We start from the raw sequence: 20,409 nt of genomic DNA, 5'->3' as shown, positions 1-20,409 counted from the left end.
CCACTGGACCAGAGAAGTCCCAGCAGCCTTTTTAATAAAGGCCTATTTTTGGTCCTACTTCATACACCTCAGGGGCTGGAGCTGGGAGTATTGATCCTCAGTGCTACTTTAGACCATTATTCTTCCTTCATCCTTCAAAATCCTCTGCTCCTGGGCTTTTCCTGCGCCTGCGCCGGAGACGAGACCCTCCGAGCAGGGACTAGGTTCGCCGGAAGCCCGCGCTCCCGACTTCTGCTTCCGGGTCGGAGCCATGGCAGTGGCAAATTCAAGCCCTGTCAATCCCGTGGTGTTTTTTGATGTCAGCATTGGCGGCCAGGAAGTTGGCCGCATGAAGATCGAGCTCTTTGCAGACGTTGTGCCTAAGACGGCCGAGAATTTTAGAAAAGATGGGGTTCCAATAGGATACAAAGGGAGCACCTTCCACAGGGTCATAAAAGATTTCATGATTCAGGGTGGAGATTTTGTTAATGGAGATGGTACTGGAGTCGCCAGTATCTACCGGGGGCCATTTGCAGATGAAAATTTTAAGCTTAGACACTCAGCTCCAGGCTTGCTTTCCATGGCAAACAGTGGTCCCAGTACCAATGGCTGCCAGTTTTTCATCACCTGCTCTAAGTGTGATTGGCTAGATGGGAAGCACGTGGTATTTGGAAAAATCATTGATGGACTTCTGGTGATGAGAAAGATTGAGAACGTTCCCACAGGCCCCAACAATAAACCCAAGCTGCCTGTGGTGATCTCACAGTGTGGAGAGATGTAGTCCAGAGGAAGACTGAATCAGGCCTCCCCTTGCTCGGGGTGATGCTCTTGAGTAAGATAAGCTGGATTGGCCCCTGTGTTTGCTTCCCTGCCTGCTGCTGCCCCATTTGATCAAAAGACCTTGGAAGTATCACAGACTCAGAAGCCAAGATTTTGTGTTTAAGTTTTCAACTGTAAATAAAGTTGTTCTTTAAAAAAAAAAAAAAATCCTCTGCTCCTATGACGTTCATCTCTGGAAGTATATCGCCCACTACCTCTAATTGTTGCTGGGGTCTTTCAGCCTGATCCTTCACCCACGTTCACTGACACCTTTAGCAACTGGCTCATCGTCTTCCTCTTTACACCCATGTTCTCATCATCATTGCTGTTGACTTCAAAGCCCACCAGGGTACTCCACCGACTTACAGTCTCTCAGCCCTCAGTCTCCTCTCCAGTGACCTTTCTCTTCAGCCCACCCTCAGGCCCCTACTCACGGCTCTGTCATCTCCTAAAACACCCTCTTCCAGTTTATTGAATTCAAGCTTCGCACCTCTTATGATCACCTCCTAGCCTTCCGGGTCATCTACTCATGTATCCCTACTCCTTTCACTTCATGGAGACCTTGAAAACATTGACCCAATCAGTTTTTCACTATCCACCGACACCGACTCCTTTTTATGTTTACTCTATTTTATACCCAATTTATATCCATGATCTAGCACATAATCACTCTCATGCAAATACTTTAAAATCCCTTCTCTCTCTCTCTCTCTCTGTTTTTTTTTTTCCTTTTCTTTTGGATTCTCAGTTCCCTGATGAGGGATTGAACCCAGGCCACAGCAGTGAAAGCCCAGAATCCTAACCACTAGTCCACCAGGGAACTCCCCCTTCTCTCTCTCTCTCTTTTTTTTTTAGAAGATGTTGGGGGTAGGAGTTTATTAATTAATTAATTTATTTATTTTTGCTGTGTTGGGTCTTCGTTTCTGTGCGAGGGCTTTCTCTAGTTGTGGCAAGCGGGGGCCACTCTTCATCACGGTGCGCGGGCCTCTCACCATCGCGGTCTCTCTTGTTGAGGGGCACAGGCTCCAGACGCACAGGCTCAGTACTTGTGGCTCACGGGCCTAGTTGCTCCGCGGCATGTGGGATCCTCCCAGACCAGGGCTCGAACCCGTGTCCCCTGCATTAGCAGGCAGATTCTCAACCACTGCGCCACCAGGGAAGCCCCTCTCTCTTTTTAACAAAATCCAAATCCTGATTAATTCCAACCATCCATCCACTTGCTCCTTGGACCCAACTCTTTACTTGAAGGCTACTAGAGCAAAAAATCCACAGTGATGCTGACTGATCACACTTTAAATCAGTGGTTCTTAACTGGGACCAATTTTGCTCATCGCCTCACTGGGACATCTGGCAATGTCTGGAGACATTTTTAAAAATTTTATTTTATTGAAGTATAGTTGATTTACAATGTTGTGTTAATTTCTGCTGTACAGCAAAGTGATTCAAATACACACACACATTCTTTTCCATTATGGTTTATTACAGGATATTGAATATGGTTCCCTGTGCTATACAGCAGGACCTTGTTGTTTATTCTGGAGACATTTTTGATTGTCACACTGGGGTGTTGGGGAGGGTTCTACTGGCATCAAATCAGTGGAAGTCAAGGGTGCTGTTAAATATCCTATAATGCACAGGACAGTCACCCATAATAAAGAATTATCTGGTACCAAGTATCAACAGTGCCAAGGTTGAGAGATCCTGCTTTAAGTTAATATAACAAGTCTCAAAGGGACAATCGACACAGGGTCTTAGCACTTGCTGTTCCCTCTACCTATAACATGGTTCTCCCCTGGCTGGCTCATTATTTAACAGTCCCTTCCTAGAAAGGTCTCCCTGACCTCACTCTGGAGTGGACCCAAGCTCATCCACCACATTATCCTATTTTATTGCCTTCAAAACATGCACCATTTTTATGTCTTTATTGCCTGCTTCCTCCCTCTAGAATCTAAGTTACCTGAGTGCAGTGTCCTCTTGTTTTTTTGTTTTTCTTCTCTTTGGCTGCACTGCCTGGCATTCAGAACTTCCCTGACGAGGGATTGAACTCGTGGCCCCTGTAGTGGAAGTGCAGAGTCTTAACCACTGGACCACCAAGGAAGTCCGCAGTGTCCTCTTGTTTATAGCTGTAGCCCCCATGTCAAGCATGGTGCCTGGTACATTACATAGGGACTCAGAAAATATCTACTTGTCAAACAAGTGGATGAAAATTTTGTTAATTTGCAATTTAATCATTCATTCATCAACTATTTATTGGTGATAAAATTCAGACATATCTCTGCCCTCTTGGAACCTATAGTACAGTGGGGAGACTGACACTGAGTAAATAATCACACAAGGTAAATAGTTTCTAACCATGATAAGAGCTTTGAAAGTAAAGTACATGTAGCGGTGAGAGCATTCAGCAGGTGATCTGACTCAGCCTGGGATGGGGTAGTCAGGCCAGGCTTCCCAGGAGAAGTAACATTTGAGCTGAGAGCTGAAGGATGAGTCGGTTAGCAAGGTAGTGGGAGGTTGGGTGGGGTAGATGGAGATGAGCACCCAGGCATAGAGAACAGAGTGCAAAGGCACTGTTGTGGGAAGGCACATAGCACGGTTCAGGAAGTGTGGCTGACGCACAGAGTCTGGTAAGCCACAGTGTGGCATTTATTTGCCAAATCCAGTGCAGCAATAGGAGCAAAAGTGTGCCATTGGAAGTTTTAAGGATTTTAAACAGGAAGTGACAAGATTTAAGTTATCCCGGAGGACAGACTTTAGAAGGACAAGCAGGGAAGCAGGGAGATTGGTTTGGAGGCAGTTGCAGTGTCCAGGCAAGAGGTGATGGTGGCTTGGCCTGAGATGGTCTTAACCTGGAGAGGAGCTGGATATACTTATGTAATGAGAAACATGGAATTTCAGAGCTGGAAAGCACCTGAAAAAAAAAACAAAACAAAACCTCACCATTAATCAAAAGGTAGAAAAATTAAAATGAATAATAAAGAATTCATTAAAGTCTGCATTTTATAGAAAAGCAGGTTAATTAGCTGAGCATGAAGGGCCCTTTAATTATTTTTATTGAATAAAAGAAGGAAAGAGGGAAATGTTTGAGAGGGAGGAGCAAAGACGGGAAATGTGAGAGAGTTGAGATAAAAAAAGGAGAGAGAAAAATTAAATGAGAGAGACAGAATAAGAAAGGTGTGTGAGCCTGAGCCGTGGCAGGAGGTTGGAGGAGAGGAAGATTGGGAAGAAACTGGACAAGGGGGTGGCAGCGATGTGCACTCAGGAAGATGTAAAGAAAGGCTACTTGGTGATGCTGGGCTCCAAGGGGGCTGGAGATAGGGTACAAAGGTAGACCAAAAGAGTGGGGAGTAAAATAGGAAGCGGAAAAGACAGGAAGGGGAGATGATAACAGATGAGGGAGGAATGAATAAATGGGGGATGCTTGGAGGAGATGTGTGGAGAAAGGATGGGGCTATACATAGCTCAGGGGGAGTGAGAGAAGAAACCTGAGGGTGAGGTGGCAATCTGAGGGCTGAATCAAAGGCCACATTAGAGCCAGGTGTTCTGGAGGACAGAATGGTGAGAGGGTGGGAGAGGGCACATAAAGGGGCAGGTCCAGGCTCAGAATGAGGGAGAGAAATGTGTGCAGGGCTGGGGGAGGAAGAAGAGGGAAAGGTGGAGGACGAGTTGGAAAGACTCCAAGGGAGAGGAATGATGGGTGTGGCCAAGACTCTAACCCTGGCCTTACCTTGCTCCCACCCTCTGCTGGCTTCTGGCCTCAGCGGTTTCTTCCTTCTGCTACAAGGACCCTTGAGACGGGATGGGATAGTGAACGCTGGGAGGTGGGGTGCCAACGGCCCCGCCGTTAAGTCATGTCAAGCAGGAATCGGAATAGGGGGCCAAGGAGATGGGGGGCGTTGGGGCGCCATGCCTGGAAGCTGGGTGTCTGTTGGAGGGCGACAGCGGCGAGGGGTGGGTGGGTGCTAGGAGGTGACTTTGGCGGTGGAGACTCCAATAAGGCTGCTGAAGTGGGGAGTTCTGCGGGATTGGAGCCAGAGCCCTTGAAGGTGGGATCGGCTAGGAAAGGAGAAAAAGAGCAGAGGGTTGGGGCGAAAGTAGGGCGGGACAAAGAGCGCCCAGAGTAGAACCCGAGAGTCCCTGCGTGGGGGAAAGGTGGAGCCAAGGCTGGCCTGGGGCATCCCCCCGGCTCCGGCTCCGCCGCGCTCTTAGCGCACCTGTCGGGGAGAGGGGAAGGGACATCCTGGTGCCCGAGGGACCTCCAGTCCAGAGGGGCTTACTCGGAGCTTGGGACTCCCGAGAAGACTCCGCCTCCTCCCCTCCGGCGGTCCAAGCCCGGTAAGTGAAGGGGCGTGACCCTGGTGCTCAGGTTTCTTCCTCCTCACCTGGGCCGGGAGGGGTGGGGGCCAGGACTTCCGGCTCAGGTGAGTGTCCCTTCGGTGACGTCAGGTCATCCTCGGCCGCCCCTCCGGTCCCTCCCCGCCTCGCGCTCCCGGTGCCCGCGGGGGCGCGCCCCCGACGACCTACATATACTCAGGTGCGCCGCACCTGTCCGCCCGCACCTGCCCGCTCACCGCTGAGCGACCTTTCTTCGCACAGCAGCCTTGGGCCGACAGCCCAGGATACTTTGGGGACTTCCAGCATCCGGGACCGCGCCCACACGGCCCCTCCACCTTTTGTTTGGGAAGGGTCGCCGAGCGCCGGAGGGAACTGCCGGGTCTTCGCGGATTGCTTTTGTCGGCCACCAGTCCTGTTCCCTCTGCTGTGAGATCCTCGCCCCGCCGGAGGGGTAGATTTGTGTTTACTTCGGTGACAAGATTTGCAAGCACTCGACCAAAAACTTTTTTGCCTCTTTGGGTGACAAAACTCGCCAGCCCGGCGCCTCCCGTCTTTTCTGAGGGCGGAAATGGCCAATTCGGGCCTGCAGCTGCTGGGCTTTTCCATGGCTCTACTGGGCTGGGTGGGCCTGGTGGCGTGCACCGCCATCCCGCAGTGGCAGGTGAGCTCGTACGCCGGCGACAACATCATCACCGCTCAGGCCATGTACAAGGGGCTGTGGATGGACTGCGTCACGCAGAGCACGGGCATGATGAGCTGCAAAATGTACGACTCGGTGCTCGCCCTGCCCGGTAAGGCCGCGGGACCGACGGGGCGAACGCGTCCAGGGCCGAGGTAGCGGGTGGGCGCGGGCCCCGACCCCAGGCCACACGGCCCGACGCCCTGGGTTGCCGGCGAGGGCGGGCGGAGAGGAGGAAGCGGAAGCGGTCGGGCTGGGGACGCCGCGGGCCGAGATTCTGGGGTCGCACGTGCGCGCCTCCGGGGCCGGCTGCGCCCCTCTTCGCCCGCGGACCGGCCTAGTCTTCGGGCTTGGCGGCCGGCGGCCCAAGCACCTCCCGGGAAGCCGAGTCCTGGGGCGGGGCCTTCCCCCTCCCCCCACCCCGAGGAGGCCACGGCCTCCGCCATCTCCCGCCCTTTTCTCTGACAAAAGGCGGCGTGAGCTGGAGGCCTCGGAGTTGGGTTGGGGGCCGCGGGGTCGGACCGAGGGCCGAGGAGTCGTGCACCCTGTCAGTCCTGGGGCGCCGCCTGCGGCTTCTAATCTTATCGGCAGATTAGCCGAAGCCGCAAACCGTGGCCTCGATAGTGGGGTCAGAGCTGGGACGAGGACCGGGATCTGCGGGCGGCGTCGGGTCTCCGACCACCGCTTTCGGGGCTCAGGCCACCACCTCGGTTCCTCTTCGACGTACCCTTTCACCCTTTCCCCTCCCCGGAGCAGTTTCGTCGAAACCCTGGCGCCCCGGGCGGATCCTAGAGCCGAGAGGGCGGGGCAGAGCGGGAAGGCCCGCGGAGTCGGGAGGGGGCGGGATCCACCCGCTCTGGCCTGGGACTTGGGCGTCGAGGGAGCCCCAGGCCTGCGGCGAGTGGGTGCAGCCGGCGACTCAGAGGCTGGAGCCATCCGAGGGCCGCTGGCATTTCCATCAAGGACAGCATCCTTCCCCCTTTCCTGCAGCGGCCTTGCAGGCCACCCGAGCCCTAATGGTGGTCTCCCTGGTGCTGGGCTTCCTGGCCACGTTCGTGGCCACGATGGGCATGAAGTGTACAAACTGTGGGGGGGACGACAAAGTGAAGAAGGCCCGTACAGCCATGGCCGGAGGCATCATTTTCATCTTGGCAGGTGAGCAACAAGTCCAAGGTGGGCCCAAGGACTGTTCTTGCCCATCCTGGAGGGGTGAGGGTGGGCACGGTGCTGGTTTGCGGGGGGCTCACAATATCTGAATCCTCATTCTTTCTCCAGGTCTTGCTGCCTTGATAGCTTGCTCCTGGTATGGCCACCAGATTGTCACAGACTTTTACAACCCGTTGGTCCCCATGAATGTTAAGTAAGTAAGAGAGCCCTGCCTCCTAAGGGGTCTGGGGTCGGGAGAGGCAGGCCAGGGTTTCTGACCCCAATCCTTTCCCCACAGGTATGAGTTTGGTCCTGCCATCTTCATTGGCTGGGCAGGGTCCGCTCTGGTCCTCCTGGGAGGTGCACTGCTCTCTTGCTCCTGTCCTGGGAGTGAGAGCAAAGTTGGGTACCGTGCACCCCGCTCCTACCCTAAGCCCAACTCTGCCAAGGAGTATGTGTAAGCTGGGACGCCCTTACCCCAGCCTGGCAGCCTAGAGGTGCCCCCAGACATCTGAAAGGACCTGGGGCAGAGAGCTCAAACCGTGGGCAGGGTGCCGAGCAGAAGCCTGCGGTCACTCTAGCCCAGCACACCATGTACAGTTCCCTGGGGTGTTGGGTGGCGGGGAGACAAAAAGGGGGAGGGTGTGCTTTTTGTACAGTAATAAAAATATGTTTTGCAAAGTAGACTTTTTTTCCCTTCGGGGCATCTGCTTTCTTCCAACCCAGATCCTTGCAGAGAAGCTAGAACCTAAAGTGTACCTACTTCAGTTAAAAAAACATTTATTGAGCACCAATGGTGTGCAAGGCTGTTCCAGCTCCACTATTTCAGTCATTCAGTCCCCAACACTTTTGACTATTGACTCTAAACGACTCATGTTCTTGGCTTCCCTCATCCCCTCCCAGCCTCCAGTCCTATCCACTCGCAACTCTTGCTTAAATAGCGACCAAAGAGCTTTTGTTTTTAATTTAAAAATTAAGATTTTATTAGGCTTGTGGGGGGGTGGTGTCACCTTCCGTTATGCCCCCATTCCACTTCCTCTCCTCACTGGAAGCTGCTCCCTGGCTCATGGGTCACAGGGCAGGGCCTCCACCGACACAGGGAACAAAGATGGGGCAGAGACAGGCTAAGGCCAACGCAAACAATGGAAGGATGGTTATGGGCCCAAGGTGTCTCTCTTCCTCCAATTACAGTCCAGTCACATCTCCTGGCCAGTTAAACATCTAGGTCATCATCTGGGTCTTCTTGGTCCAGGTCATCGTAAGCATCTGGCTCATAGAAAATGTGGCTGGTAGCCTGGCCCAGCCCAGGGCACAGTAGAGCCTGCTGTCTGAGAAGACATAAAGGGAGATTGGTGCTGGTGAGGGTGGGTAATGGGTCATGTCTGGATACCCTCTTTCCTTGTGACAGTGACTCCCTCTTTGGCCTCCATATTTTCTTGGTCTAAGTTCCCCTGTGTGACCTCGTTTAGTTAGCACAGAAGCACCACCTGGTACAGGGTAGATACTCTTATACCGCTCTCATAATAGCCTAAGTTCTTAGCAGCTTGAGAGCAAGGATCCTGCCGAAGTCTGGCTTCACCTGCCCACACACTGGGCACAGGACAACAGGCATCTACTAAGCCTTTATTAACCTGCCTCTGCCATACCCATCTAGCTTCCTGTCCTCTTAGCACCGCTGCCTGGAGACAGGGCCGCTTCCCCAGGGTCTGGTCTGGCTCAACCCAGGCCCAGATTACTTTGGGGACATCTGTGGAGCTGGGACCCAAGGCTCTAACGGAGAGAAAAAAGACATAAAGGACCTTTCCCATTGCTGGGGTTTGGGTGGGTAGAGAACCCCTCCCCAGACGTGCCTCTGGAAGTGGACTTCAGCCCCTATAAAGTCTAAGAGGTTAATCAACAACCTGCTGTTGCCCCACCTCTTAGGCCCAGATGCTGGGCTCAGCTCAGGGATCCAGGCACTGAGGCCCCAACCTTACTTTTCCGAGCTGAACTGGAAGGGCAGGGTCAGGCTATCTTTGGCTTCTCTCTCTCTCTTGGACAGGCGAAGGTTAAAAGTCAAATGAGTCGTGGGGTCCATCTGTAGAGACAAAGGATGCTGCCACTCTGCCCCGTCACTGAAATCCCTGACCCCACCCCCAACCTCTGCAGTCTTTATCCCCCTCTCTCCTTTCTCCAGACTCCAAACTGCATCCCCTCGTTCCGGCCCTGGCTCTCTTAGATACCGAGGGAGTATGAGGATCTGGGTAAGCCTGGGATTCTAGAGGAGGTCCCCCTTGGAGCTCCAGGCTGAAGTCAGCAAGGACAGAGAACCACTGAGTCTGGGGAGAAGAAAGAAGAGTGTTAAGAAGGTTTTTTTTCGTCTTACTGAACAAACCAGAGAACCAGGACCTGCCACCCCAGCTCCCAGCCACTTATGTAACTGGCTGCTTCCAGCTCTTGCTCTCCTTTTTCATCTCCTGGAAGGTAGTATCTTTCATTGGTTAAGCTCACAGGATCCGAGCTTTCCAGGCTACAGAATAGGGATAATAAAACAATCTACCTCACAGGGCAGCTGTGGAGATACAACGAGGGCAATGTTCAAACCATGAGAGCCTAGGGAAGTGCTCCATCGCATCAGCCATTTTATTGCTCTTCCTCTCTGACCCCAACCTCCAGTTCTCCTGTGCTTCTGACCTGGTGGGTCGGACGCTGTTGGGGCCTCCGAAAGAGGATGTGGGCTGAGGCCTGGCCCATCGCACCACTCAGGGTCACCTCGGTCTGAGCAAGGCTGCTCAGTGCTCCCAAGGGGCCTGGGCCGTGAAGCTCTTCATGCAGCAGGCCCAGCACATGCACCTGCTCTCCTGGGGAGCTGTCACCTGAAGAGGCACAAGAAAGGTGGTGCACGAAGGGCAGTAGGGAGCATTCGGGGGAGGCCTGGGATCAAATAGTGAAGAGGAAAAAAGGAAGGAGAGGGCCACGTTCCCTCAGAGCCCTGCCAGGATCCTGACTGACCTCGGCCAGTGTCACTGCCCTGTTCTGACCTCTTTCAGCCCTCCCCTTTAAAACACTTTCTTATTCCAATGCACATCGAATCAAGGCACCGCTCTGACCTCAATCCACAGGAGCGCCTCAAGGCCTTCAGGATGGAATCCACACTTTCAGCATCTGTTCTCTGCTTGTTTTCCAGCCTCATCTCTTACACACTGAACCATATGCAGTGTCAGGAACTTGCCAAGATCCCAGTCAGTGCCTTAGATCCCCTCTTTCCTTCCCTCCCTTTTTACCAGCATTTACAAAGCGCCAGGCACTGCACTAAATACTTGCATTTTTAGGTTGGACTGTATGAAATTGCTGACATTTGATCATATCTGATCTACAAAAAAAGCAATTCCAAGTGGTTCATCCTCATACTATAAACTCCCTCCTTCCTCGGCTTTTACTGAGGAAATGGAAGCACTGTGAGACCAAGCACCTGTATACCGAGCTGGGTATCTGACTCTAAAGCCCATTCTAGTACCCACTGTACCTTAGGGCTAGTCCCAGTGCCCCCAGCTGGACAAACTGGCCCTTGCTCTTCAAGACATTCCTTCCTTAAGGTACTCTGTGCATGTTCCTTTATCATCGTGGTCCTTATCAGACTTTCTAGTAATTGCTGGTTTACTTGTCTATACCTTTACGGGACTTTGAGCTCCTGGAAGGCAAGGACCTGACTACAGTTAGCCTTTATTTTTCCATTATCTAGAACTGTGCCTGATACAGTGTATGTATGTGTATGTTTGTTGAATGAATGAATGAAATGAATGAGGGAAAAATAAACTTGGAGAAGAAAAAAAAGAGTAATTAGTAGATAGCATTATGAAGAAACCAATAACTAGAATAAAGGCTAAAGAGATGGAAGGAAGTCCAACTGGAGATCCCTGATATGTTTCCTGTTAGGGTGGAAAGGGGCACATCCCTTGGCAGGGGGAATGTATGGTGGGAAGAAACGAAGGAGGAGTCTCACCATGGCAGGAGTCCTGATGGCTCAGAGTGTGCAGAGTCTGGCAGAGTGTGGTGCAGGGAAGGTGAAGCAGCAGCCAGCTGAGGGAATCGAGAGCAATGGTGACAGGGCCAGGATCTGTCCTCCTGCTCAGGGCCCTCAAGACTTCCAGGGGACCCCCAGGAAGGGCTTCCCCAGTCTTTGACCAGTTGAGAGGGTCTCTAAAGAGGTCATGGTAAACCAGCCTGCAAAGGGAAACAGAAAGGCATGATTCTACTGCCCCTCCCCCTAATCTCCAAATTCAGCTTCTGATCTTTGTGGCTGTTTCTCGATTTTCACTAATATCCTAAACATTAGTGAAAAGGGTTTTTGTTTTTGTTTTTTTTTGCAGTACGCGGGCCTTTCACTGTTGTGGCCTCTCCCATTGCGGAGCACAGGCTCCGGACGCGCAGGCTCAGCAGCCATGGCTCACGGGCCTAGCCGCTCCATGGCATGTGGGATCTTCCCGGACCGGGGCACAAACCCATGTCCCCTGCATCGGCAGGCGGACTCTCAACCACTGCACCACCAGGGAAGCCCTAGTGCAAAATTTTTACTGAGAAGTAGAATATAGTAATTGAGAGCACAGACTTTGGCATCAGACAGCCCTGAGCTGCAAGCTTGGTTCTACTTGTCCAAGGTCACCTAACTGATACATTACTTCACCTCTGTAAGACTCGGTTTCTTCATTTATAAAATAGGAATACCAACCTCCTGACAGCACAGTACTAAGTGATGCCTAAAGTGTATCATCCTCGAATGGATAAAGAGAAAAGAGAGGACCTGAGACATGGTTCCTGCCTGTAGGACAGCTTAGAGAAGGTCAAGAATCAAGTCCTGAGGTACTAACTACAGATAACATAGCGATTCAGGAAAAGAGACTGGCATGGACTAGAAATCCTGGGAAAGCTTCACAGTGGCAGAACTTGTTCCCAGACATCTTTCTATCTCCTGCTTCTCTTGTGAATGCCATCTTTACAGCATCACCTCCACTATAACAGCTGATACAAAATTAGGGCTCAACAGACAGGTGTAAACTGTTATTATCCACTTAGCTAACCAGACCAGGAAGTAATCTTTCTTAACCACCCAACATAGGTGGATTCAGGTACCTCCTGATCTGGCTGCTTTCCTCTACCCCACATCAGTCTGTTAAATCCAGGAAATTCTACCTGCTAAAGTCCTTTTACATTTGTCCTAAACTCTCCATCCCTACTGCCACTGTCTTTGGCCAGGCCTCTGTCACCTCCTACCATTATTCTCTAAGATTCACTGGAACAGGAATCATATCGGCTTCATTCACTGCTCTAGCCTAGCTCAGTTCCTGGTTCACAACTAGTTCTTAACCGGTACTTATACATCTGAGTGAACCTGCATTACTGCAATAGCCTTCCCACCTGGTCTGCCTATCTCCAGGCTGCCCCCTCCTAACCCATTCTCCACACTGTGGTCACTGGACGAGTCTTTCTAACAGGTATGACGTTATCACTCTCCTCTCAAATTTTCGTTTTCGTGCTCTGTAAGACCTTCTACTACTAGGTACCTCCCTCTGTCTGACCTCAGGAAGCTCTTCCATCTCCCATGAACAGGTGTGCCTTCCATACCTCTCTAATTTTGCATAAGCTGTTCCTTCTGCCTGTAAGACAAATCCCTATGTACCCTGCAGTTAGTGCTGATGCATGTTGATCACCAGATTCTGAGTAACTCAAAAGGCAGAACACGTTTATTCTTGTCCTCCAGTCCAGCCTCTAGTGCTAACCTGTACTGTCGGCCTTTTATTGCTCTGTTCCTCTCATCTTCTATGGTCCCCGCTTTGGATTCTCCAGATACCACTCTTCATCATTCCTCTTATTAATTCCTACCTCTTGAAAAACCCATATCCATTCAATGAACAAGTAGCTGCTACAGGTTTGCCCCTGTTGCTGGAAGGGGAGTTCCTCAGCAACAGAGGTCCCAAATCCAATTAAATTTCTTCCAATTTGCACTTACCGGCTGTTGATATTGGAGTCAAACCCTTCACGAAACTCTTCTTCGCTCACTTCACAGCCCAGGATGTGGACTTGCTCCCCACTGAGGCAGAGATGAAGGGGAGTGTCAAAGAGTGGGGCCCAGGCTCCCTTCTCGGGTAGGACAGCGAGACGCTGCGGGATACTCACCACAGTGCAGATTTCTTGATAAGCGCCTTCAAGAGGCTGCGCCCCTCCCACTCCACGGAGTCTGGAGAGAGCGAGGGACGGATAAACAGCCTGAGAACACTGAGGTTTTCGCATTCGCGAACCGGTAGGGACCTCCACCCCTGGCCTCTTACCCACGGCCCTTCCTCTCCACTTCCGCCCCTTGGGCCCTGCTCCTAAGGCCCTGTGCCTGTGACCCTCACCCCGCAGCAGCACCAGCCCACCAAGAGCCAAGAGCGACTCCAGCATCTCCAAAATGCGTCGCGTCCCTCTTCGGACGCCCTCTGATGACGTCACTACCCATCGCCCCGCCCCTCCACATGGAAGGGGCGGGACATCCACGATCTCTCCCACCACTAAGACCTGGCGTAACCTGGCGTGAGTGGTGCTTAGGTTCACTATCCCAGGAAGGCTCACGCGGAGCGACCCCTCCTGAGCCCTGGTGCCCAGACGCAGGGACGACGCCCCTCTCTACATTTTTACCGTGACTAGGGCGGGAAGAGCCGTTGGGGCAGTTGTCTGTGGGGTGGGAGGGGCAAGTGGCCCCGCAAGCCCGCCCGACTGTCGGAGCCACTGGCGCAAGTGACGTCACTCCGCCCCGCCCATGCAATTCGAGGCGGGCCTGCTTTGCCCCAGGCCCCGCCCCATCGCCACCCTCCGCGCATGCGCGATACTGGGGCCTTGTTCGGAGCACGATCCACTTTCCTTATCCCCACCCCCGAAGACAGAGTAGGGGGAAGTTCAGCCCCGGTGAAGCGAATACACGTCACCACCGGAAGTAGTGTCAGAGGGGAAGAGGAGGGGGGAAGAAAGAAGGAGGGAGGCCTTTGGGCGGTAAAATGGCGCCTGTCAGAGTGGGAAATCCAGCTGCAGAGGCTGCAGCCCCGCTCCCTAGCGGCTGAGGCACCCCCGACCTCGGGGAGGGGGAGGCCGCTCCAGTCCAGCCATCCGCGCCCTTCGGCTCCCCCTCCCCTCCTTCCCGGCTCCTTGGCTCAGCCGGTCCGTTCGCTGCCACCGCGGCCCTGCGCGCGCCGCTGTCCCCGCCCGCCCCTTTCCCGCGGGCAGCCCCCTAGCGCGCCTGCGCAGCGGGCCACCCTCCGCTTCCCCCTTCCCCTCCCCCTTCCTTCTCCCTCCCTCCCTTCTCCCTAGCCCCCTCCCCCACAGCCCCCTCCCCCAATTCTCCATCCCCTTCCCTCCTGGTCTCGGAGGACCCCATCGTAGCCCGACCTGTCTCGGCCCGCAGCCTCCGCGAATCCGTCGGTGCCACTCCCCGCCCATGTGGGCCCCCGCGGGCTGCCCACGCCTGTCCCCCAGCTCCCCGTTCCGCTGGGCTTTCCCCTCGTCGTGGGTGGCTTTCTGAGCCGCCCGCTCCGTGCCCCTCTCTGCAGCCTCTCCTGCCACTCGGGGCCCCCGTTCCCCCTCCCGGTGGCGGGGGGCTGCCCCCGGGGGGCTGGCGGAGCTGGGCCGCGGGGGCCCCGGGGCCGGCGGTGCCGGGGTCATCGGGATGATGCGGACGCAGTGTCTGCTGGGGCTGCGCACGTTCGTGGCCTTCGCCGCCAAGCTCTGGAGCTTCTTCATTTACCTTTTGCGGAGGCAGATCCGCACGGTGAGCCTGGGTGGGCGCTGGTGGTGGTGGGGACCTCTGTCAGCGGTGCTCGAGGGTTTTTGGAAAGTCTCGGGCCTCTGTTAGGGCCTAGAAACTGAGCCCCGGCGGCAGCGTTTACCGCTAGAGAATTAGAGCACCCGTCGCTGGGCATGGGGTGGGACGGGGAAGAGGAAGACCCTTGTAGTAGAACCGAGATGGTGGAGGGGGGCTAGATGGGGAAAGGATTTGGCAACTCTTGGGGGCTAGGGTGATGGGTGGGGTGCTCTTTAAGAAAGCTGTAGTTGTTGCTAAAGAAGCCGAGGGGCGGGGAACACCTGTTTGATGGCAGCAGGTCTGTTGATGTGGGCTTGTGAAAGACTCTCCTATTATTTGGAACCTCCGTGTGTGTTTGGTCTCATAACAAGGGAGAGACAGGCTCATGTGCCAAGGGTGGGGGTGGGGTGGGGGCGTATGTCACCAACAAGGATGGGAACGTGGGAAAAGCCCTGGGTGTGAAGGAGAAATCCCTGCGGTTCAAATTAAGGGAACTCTTCCGAAAAAGGTCCTGAAAACTCATTTCATAGTGTGAGTGTGAATACTTGGGTTTCTTAAGACTTTGGGACTAAAAAAGATGCATTTATGATTGGCATCTTTAGTTGTGGAAGGGAGCACATTAAAGTTTGGGTGTTCCTATCAGAAGACGGTGCTTGTCAGTTTAAGGTTTGAATCTGAGGGCACGCTTCTCAGATTGTTTCTCCAGGAGACCCCAGCATTGTGAGGGATACTGTGGGGAGTGTATCTCTGGGTTTCCTCTCCCATAGCTTTTCTCCAAGGTCAAACTTCCCTAGGCTAACATCATTTAATGCGCTCTGTGTTCCCACCATCACGGAGGAGAATCCTCTGAAGGAGTCTGGGGAGGATTCAGTGAGCTGGGTCGCAGAGGGTCTCCAGTCTGTACTCTGGTGTACCTCAATAAAACGTGAGGGAATAAAACCAGGTGCGGGCTGCCTAGGTCAAGGAACTTCCAGAAAGCCCTGAGTGGTAGTGGTGGTTGACTTACTGATTTGGGGAATGGGCCTGGCCTTGGATTCAGTGTCTCCTTTACCACTCCACTCCTTCCACTTCCTGATTTAGGGTTTAGGGTGAGGATTGTTTCTGGGTGGTCATGGCTGTAGGCAGGGCTATTTCCCTGAGATAAGGGTTAGGAGCCAAGAAGAATCGGGTCAGAGATACTGAGATGTGGGGGGGACTAGCTCCTGGGATTTTCCTTACGTGTTAGCTGCTGTCCTCTCTTCCTGGCCTTGCTCCGAGCATCTCCCCTTCTTCCCCTAACATAGCAGTTTTCTGTTCTGGGTGCAGGGATGGGCTCCAGCACATGCAGAGACTGGTTCTTTGCAAAATTGCTCTCCTCTGGGCAGCACTGACCCCACAGCCTTTTGTCTTCCCTTCCTTCCTTTCCAGTCTGGTTTCTCCCCCCACCCCCTTTCTGGCAGATGCTTAGAGCATTCCCTACATGCCCAGCATGTGCAACCCGAGATAGCAGGGCAGGACACCCGAGCTGTTGCGGCCCTCATCGCAGCCCCGAGAGAAAAGAAGGGCACATGCCTTGGGATTAGGGGGAGAGGGCCCTTTGGTTTGCAAGTGGAGAGCCTGGTTCTGGTGAGACTTGGGGCCTAGGAACAGACTGTGCTTAGAAGAAAAGAGCAGAGGAGGGAATTGCCAAGCTTTGCACGGGAGAGATTTGAGTGCTGGAAACAGGAGCCTCTAGAGAAGGCTTGGAGAAGCTGGAAGGCCGAGATGGTGACGTCCTTGTCCCTTCCTCACCTCCCACTCACAGCCCTTACTTCACTCTGGCCTTCTTGATACTCTCTCAGTCTGCCTGGTGAGTGGGGCTTTCCAGTGTGCTCTGCCTTGCCCTGGGTACCAGGATAAGGAGGCTGTTCCGAGGGCCGAGGTTCTCTACAACTTGTGACTTGGCTAGTGGAGACAGAAATGGACAGGTGGCTGGTTAAAATAGGCCTGGTGGCCCCCAGCCAGAGGAACTTAGCTGACCTGACAACCCCTGGATTCCCTCATTCTCTGTTCCCCTTAGTGACCCAAGGACCTCCCCTTCTGACTCTTACGCCCTGTCCACTAAGGAATCTGAGGCTCTCAGCTCCCAACAGGAGGTGATGAGAGCTGTCACAAAGAATTCTTGAGGTGGAGGTGGGGAGGGCCACGCATTTCTTTGTTCCACGTAGCAGGATAACATCATGGTTAAGAGGGCACGTCCTTGGATCGGACCGCACAGGTACAATCCTGGCTCCACCATTTCATTGATTCTAATGTAAGTGATCACCCCTGCTATAGTGTTCTAGGAATACAGCCACGATTGAGACAGAATCCTTGCTTTCATTCTAACTGGAGGGGCAAACTGCTAAATAAGACAATTCCTAGCTGTGGGGTCTTAGGCAAAGTATTTAACTTCTCCAAGCCTTGGTTTCTTCATCCTTAAGACGTAGATGATATTGTTGTTGTTATTATTAGGGTTGTTCTGAGGATGAAAGAAACAACCCTAAATTACACTATGCCCAATGTATGCTAAATGGTCAACACGGGCTTCCTATTAGTAGTGGGGAAGATTTCCTTGTCGAGGGTTCTAACCCTCTCTCTTGCTGTTCCTATAGGTAATTCAGTACCAAACTGTTCGATATGACATCCTTCCCTTATCTCCTGTGTCCCGGAATCGGCTAAGTGAGTATGCTGACTGGGAGGAACCCTAGGTGAGGTAGGGTTCAAGTTCTTGGCTGGAGGTTGGTTGGTGTTACCCCTTCCCATTGTGGTTCAGGCCAGGTGAAGAGGAAGATCCTGGTGCTGGATCTGGATGAGACACTTATTCACTCCCATCATGATGGGGTCCTGAGGCCTACAGTCCGGCCTGGAACGCCTCCTGACTTCATTCTCAAGGTGTGTGGGGCTGGGAAGTGATGGAATGGTTACGTCTGTTATTCTGCTCGCTTCTTTGCCAGTCCCAGAGCATCTCATCCCTGGCTGTGTCCTCTGGCAGCCTGAAGGAGGGAAGCAGGCAGTGGGAGGGTGGGGGGTGTCCTTTAGGCCTGTGTTGTGGTGCTCAGGACTTCTCCAAGCCCTGCTGTGTTCCTCTACAGGTGGTAATAGACAAACATCCCGTCCGGTTTTTTGTACATAAGAGGCCCCATGTGGATTTCTTCTTGGAAGTGGTGAGTTTGCAGAAGCTGAAGGCAGCTCTGTGGTGAAGCAGTGGTTTTAGGGCTCTGGGAGTTTAGAGGATTTGGAGGAAGTAAGGGATCAGGAGAAATGGGTAAGGGCAGTTTTGGAGAGGGGAGGTTGTAGGATGCTCAGAGAATGGCGTTCGATAGTTTGGGTTCATTTGTTTTGCTGATGCAATTCTATTCTTCCACGGCCTTCCCGCTCTTTTGTTCTTGCATCTGTGAATCTTAAGGGTGTATGGTGCCTAAGACTCTGAGTCTGAGGACAGTTTCAGAATTTTGTGTCCTCAGAGACATTCAGTGTTGTTGGAAGTCCTGAAGGACTCTGCTAGAGTCTTAGTAAAAGGGAACTATATGTCTGAATGATCATCTCTTCTGATACCTTCCTCTTCTCCAATCTCTTTCAGGTGAGCCAGTGGTACGAGCTGGTGGTGTTCACAGCAAGCATGGAAATTTACGGCTCTGCTGTGGCAGATAAACTGGATAATAGCAGAAGCATTCTCAAGAGGAGATACTACAGACAGGTAAGGGGCTAGAGTCCAGGTCTAAGAGTGAGGCTTGGGAGGCAGGCCATCAGGGAGGGACCTGAGTTTGAGGCAACTGCCCTGGAATGGGACCTTCTGAGGGTGTGGGGGAGGCATACTGTATAATCTCTTTTGTGAGAACTGGCTGCCTGTGGGCACTGTTGGGATTGGGGGAGCAATCACAGAGGGCGAGTCTCCTTTTGATGCCCAGCTCACCCTGCCTTCCAGCACTGCACTTTGGAATTGGGCAGCTACATCAAGGACCTCTCTGTGGTCCACAGTGACCTCTCCAGCATTGTGATCCTGGATAACTCCCCAGGGGCTTACAGGAGCCATCCAGGTACAGGGGACGGTGGTGAGTCTGGCAGGACTAGGAAGTGGTTCTGAGGAGGTATTTTGAATGCATGGAGCTGGGATTCCCTGGTTTACAGTAGGTCAGGATGCAAGTTGTTTCTCTTTTAAATGAGATGTTCCCCGCCCCCCATATCCATTTCATAAATCAGATTTCTCATATCGAAGTGCTTCAGGTAAGACACAAGGCAGTAAGTTTGACTAGAAGCCTCACCCTAGTATGAGATACGGTGATTAAAATTTTATTTTATTTTGAAGAATAAATCAAGAAGGTTTTACTTAGGTCATTGAGTTTGGGGGGGTATGTATTTTAAAGTAATGAACCCCACCCCCAAATAAAAGGAAAAACACCCTGTCTCTCTTGAATCCTTTGTTTCTTCTCATGTGCCTTTTCACCCACTCTAGACAATGCCATCCCCATCAAATCCTGGTTCAGTGACCCCAGCGATACCGCCCTTCTCAACCTGCTTCCGATGCTGGATGCCCTCAGGTAAGGGAAGCTAGACACTTAGATTTCTGAGGAGAGGAGCGGGTGGGGGATCCCAAGAAGGAATAAAAATTTGTCCTGTTTTACTTACTTATCTCTTTTCCCTTAAGAATATTACTTTTGAACAAGGTCTTCTTAAAACTCATCACTTTTAGCCATTGGGTTTTGGGCAAACTGAACCTGTCTCATGTGAAAACGGTGATCCTTTCCACCCCACGTCTTCTGTGAGGCTGCCTTACACTAGTGTGAGGATATCAACATAAGGACTCTACCAATGCAAGTTATTGTTGTCCCAGGTTCACCGCTGATGTTCGTTCTGTGCTGAGCCGAAACCTTCACCAACATAGGCTCTGGTGACAGCTGCTCCCCCTCCACCTGAGTTGGGGTGGGGGGGAAAGGGAGGGTGAGCCCTCGGGATGCCGTCTGGTGCCCTGTCCACTGGTGAGGACTGCCTGGGCAGGGTCTGCCCCTCCCACCCCTCTCTGCCTTGGGAGCCCTGCACTCCATATGGAGTCTGGATGGACACAAGGGCCAGATTCTCAAGCAGCCTCACTCTAACTTCGTGTTCGCACTCCCTGGAAACCCCAGACTGGGACATAAGCGGAGGCCTAGGAGAGCCGCAACAGTGTCTGGTGGAGAGACAGGACTGGCCAGAGTGGGAGAGAGACATTCGGTAATCCGGGAGGCTCAAAGAGAAGCCAAGCCAGCTTTGTTGTGATTTGTTTTTTTAAAAACTCTTGTACAAAACTGATCTAATTCTTCACTCCAAGGGCTGGGGTGTGGGTGGGAAACTGGGATTTTGGGCCACTGGATTTTCCCCAAACTTGTCCCCTCCCTTACTTTCTCTCTATTTTCCCTTCTTCCTAGATTCCCCTCAGACCTGTAACCAGCTTTCTCTTTTTTTTTCTTTCTTCTCTTTTAAACCATGCATTATAACTTTAAAACCAAGGCTGCCCTAGGTCCTTCTCTGGGGTTTTGGGAAATGAAGGGAGGGGTCTTTGTTCACACCCACCCTGTCCCCTAGGCAGAAGGAAAAGAGGCTGCTGTAGACCCGAGAGGTAGGGGGAACGGTGGTGTTGGCTTTCCCTGGTGGGAAGGGTCTTAGTGAC

The 20,409-nt window shown here is 52.8% G+C and overlaps 4 protein-coding genes across 7 annotated transcripts; 3 read left to right on the top strand and 1 right to left on the bottom strand.

Moving 5' to 3' along the window:
* The first annotated feature begins 247 nt into the window (after positions 1-247).
* On the top strand, positions 248-1,232 carry LOC308606907 (peptidyl-prolyl cis-trans isomerase H-like). Its single transcript, XM_081218377.1, has one exon. The coding sequence runs from the start codon at positions 251-253 to the stop codon at positions 758-760; it is 510 nt and encodes a 169-aa protein (XP_081074503.1). The 5' UTR covers positions 248-250; the 3' UTR covers positions 761-1,232.
* A 4,052-nt stretch (positions 1,233-5,284) lies between these two features.
* CLDN7 (claudin 7) lies at positions 5,285-7,633 on the top strand. Its single transcript, XM_081219582.1, has 4 exons — positions 5,285-5,921; positions 6,800-6,964; positions 7,085-7,169; positions 7,254-7,633. Exons 1-4 carry the CDS (start codon positions 5,699-5,701, stop codon positions 7,414-7,416), a joined length of 636 nt encoding a protein of 211 aa, XP_081075708.1. The 5' UTR covers positions 5,285-5,698; the 3' UTR covers positions 7,417-7,633.
* A 275-nt stretch (positions 7,634-7,908) lies between these two features.
* ELP5 (elongator acetyltransferase complex subunit 5) lies at positions 7,909-14,973 on the bottom strand. 4 transcript variants are annotated; one of them, XR_014013907.1, is made up of 8 exons: positions 14,709-14,973; positions 13,109-13,169; positions 12,942-13,022; positions 10,938-11,158; positions 9,629-9,810; positions 9,178-9,273; positions 8,872-9,032; positions 7,909-8,283 (listed from the first exon to the last, which is right to left on the bottom strand). XR_014013907.1 is itself a non-coding variant. In XM_081218228.1 (8 exons), exons 1-8 carry the CDS (start codon positions 14,881-14,883, stop codon positions 8,169-8,171), a joined length of 1,032 nt encoding a protein of 343 aa, XP_081074354.1. In that variant the 5' UTR covers positions 14,884-14,953; the 3' UTR covers positions 7,909-8,168. The 4 variants fall into 4 exon arrangements, 3 of the variants coding, with proteins under 3 accessions (XP_081074354.1, XP_081074355.1, XP_081074356.1); XM_081218228.1 differs by having other exon boundaries at positions 8,932-9,032; positions 14,709-14,953; XM_081218229.1 differs by lacking the exon at positions 14,709-14,973 and adding an exon at positions 13,330-13,423 and having other exon boundaries at positions 8,932-9,032.
* On the top strand, positions 13,920-20,248 carry CTDNEP1 (CTD nuclear envelope phosphatase 1). Its single transcript, XM_081218231.1, has 8 exons — positions 13,920-14,732; positions 17,378-17,444; positions 17,539-17,657; positions 17,858-17,929; positions 18,346-18,462; positions 18,691-18,802; positions 19,219-19,303; positions 19,597-20,248. The coding sequence occupies exons 1-8, from the start codon at positions 14,631-14,633 to the stop codon at positions 19,655-19,657; spliced, it is 735 nt and encodes a 244-aa protein (XP_081074357.1). The 5' UTR covers positions 13,920-14,630; the 3' UTR covers positions 19,658-20,248.
* Positions 20,249-20,409: the final 161 nt, after the last annotated feature.

The sequence above is a fragment of the Mesoplodon bidens genome, assembly GCF_964165515.1.
Source record: "Mesoplodon bidens genome assembly, chromosome: 19".
Classification (NCBI taxonomy): domain Eukaryota; kingdom Metazoa; phylum Chordata; class Mammalia; order Artiodactyla; family Ziphiidae; genus Mesoplodon; species Mesoplodon bidens.
This window is presented reverse-complemented; position numbering and strand designations above follow the sequence as displayed.

Coding starts and splice junctions, on each gene's coding strand:
- LOC308606907 (XM_081218377.1), top strand. CDS start 251: ATGGCAGTGGCAAATTCAAGCCCTGTCAATCCCGTGGTGTTTTTTGAT.
- CLDN7 (XM_081219582.1), top strand. CDS start 5,699: ATGGCCAATTCGGGCCTGCAGCTGCTGGGCTTTTCCATGGCTCTACTG. Junction 5,922..6,799: donor CTCGGTGCTCGCCCTGCCCG/GTAAGGCCGCGG, acceptor CCTTTCCTGCAG/CGGCCTTGCAGGCCACCCGA. Junction 7,170..7,253: donor TTGGTCCCCATGAATGTTAA/GTAAGTAAGAGA, acceptor CTTTCCCCACAG/GTATGAGTTTGGTCCTGCCA.
- CTDNEP1 (XM_081218231.1), top strand. CDS start 14,631: ATGATGCGGACGCAGTGTCTGCTGGGGCTGCGCACGTTCGTGGCCTTC. Junction 14,733..17,377: donor TGCGGAGGCAGATCCGCACG/GTGAGCCTGGGT, acceptor CTGTTCCTATAG/GTAATTCAGTACCAAACTGT. Junction 18,463..18,690: donor AGAGGAGATACTACAGACAG/GTAAGGGGCTAG, acceptor CCTGCCTTCCAG/CACTGCACTTTGGAATTGGG.
- ELP5 (XM_081218228.1), bottom strand. CDS start 14,883: ATGCCCAGCGACGGGTGCTCTAATTCTCTAGCGGTAAACGCTGCCGCC. Junction 13,023..13,108: donor ATCAAGAAATCTGCACTGTG/GTGAGTATCCCG, acceptor TCTCTGCCTCAG/TGGGGAGCAAGTCCACATCC. Junction 9,033..9,177: donor CAGATCCTCATACTCCCTCG/GTATCTAAGAGA, acceptor TTGTCTCTACAG/ATGGACCCCACGACTCATTT.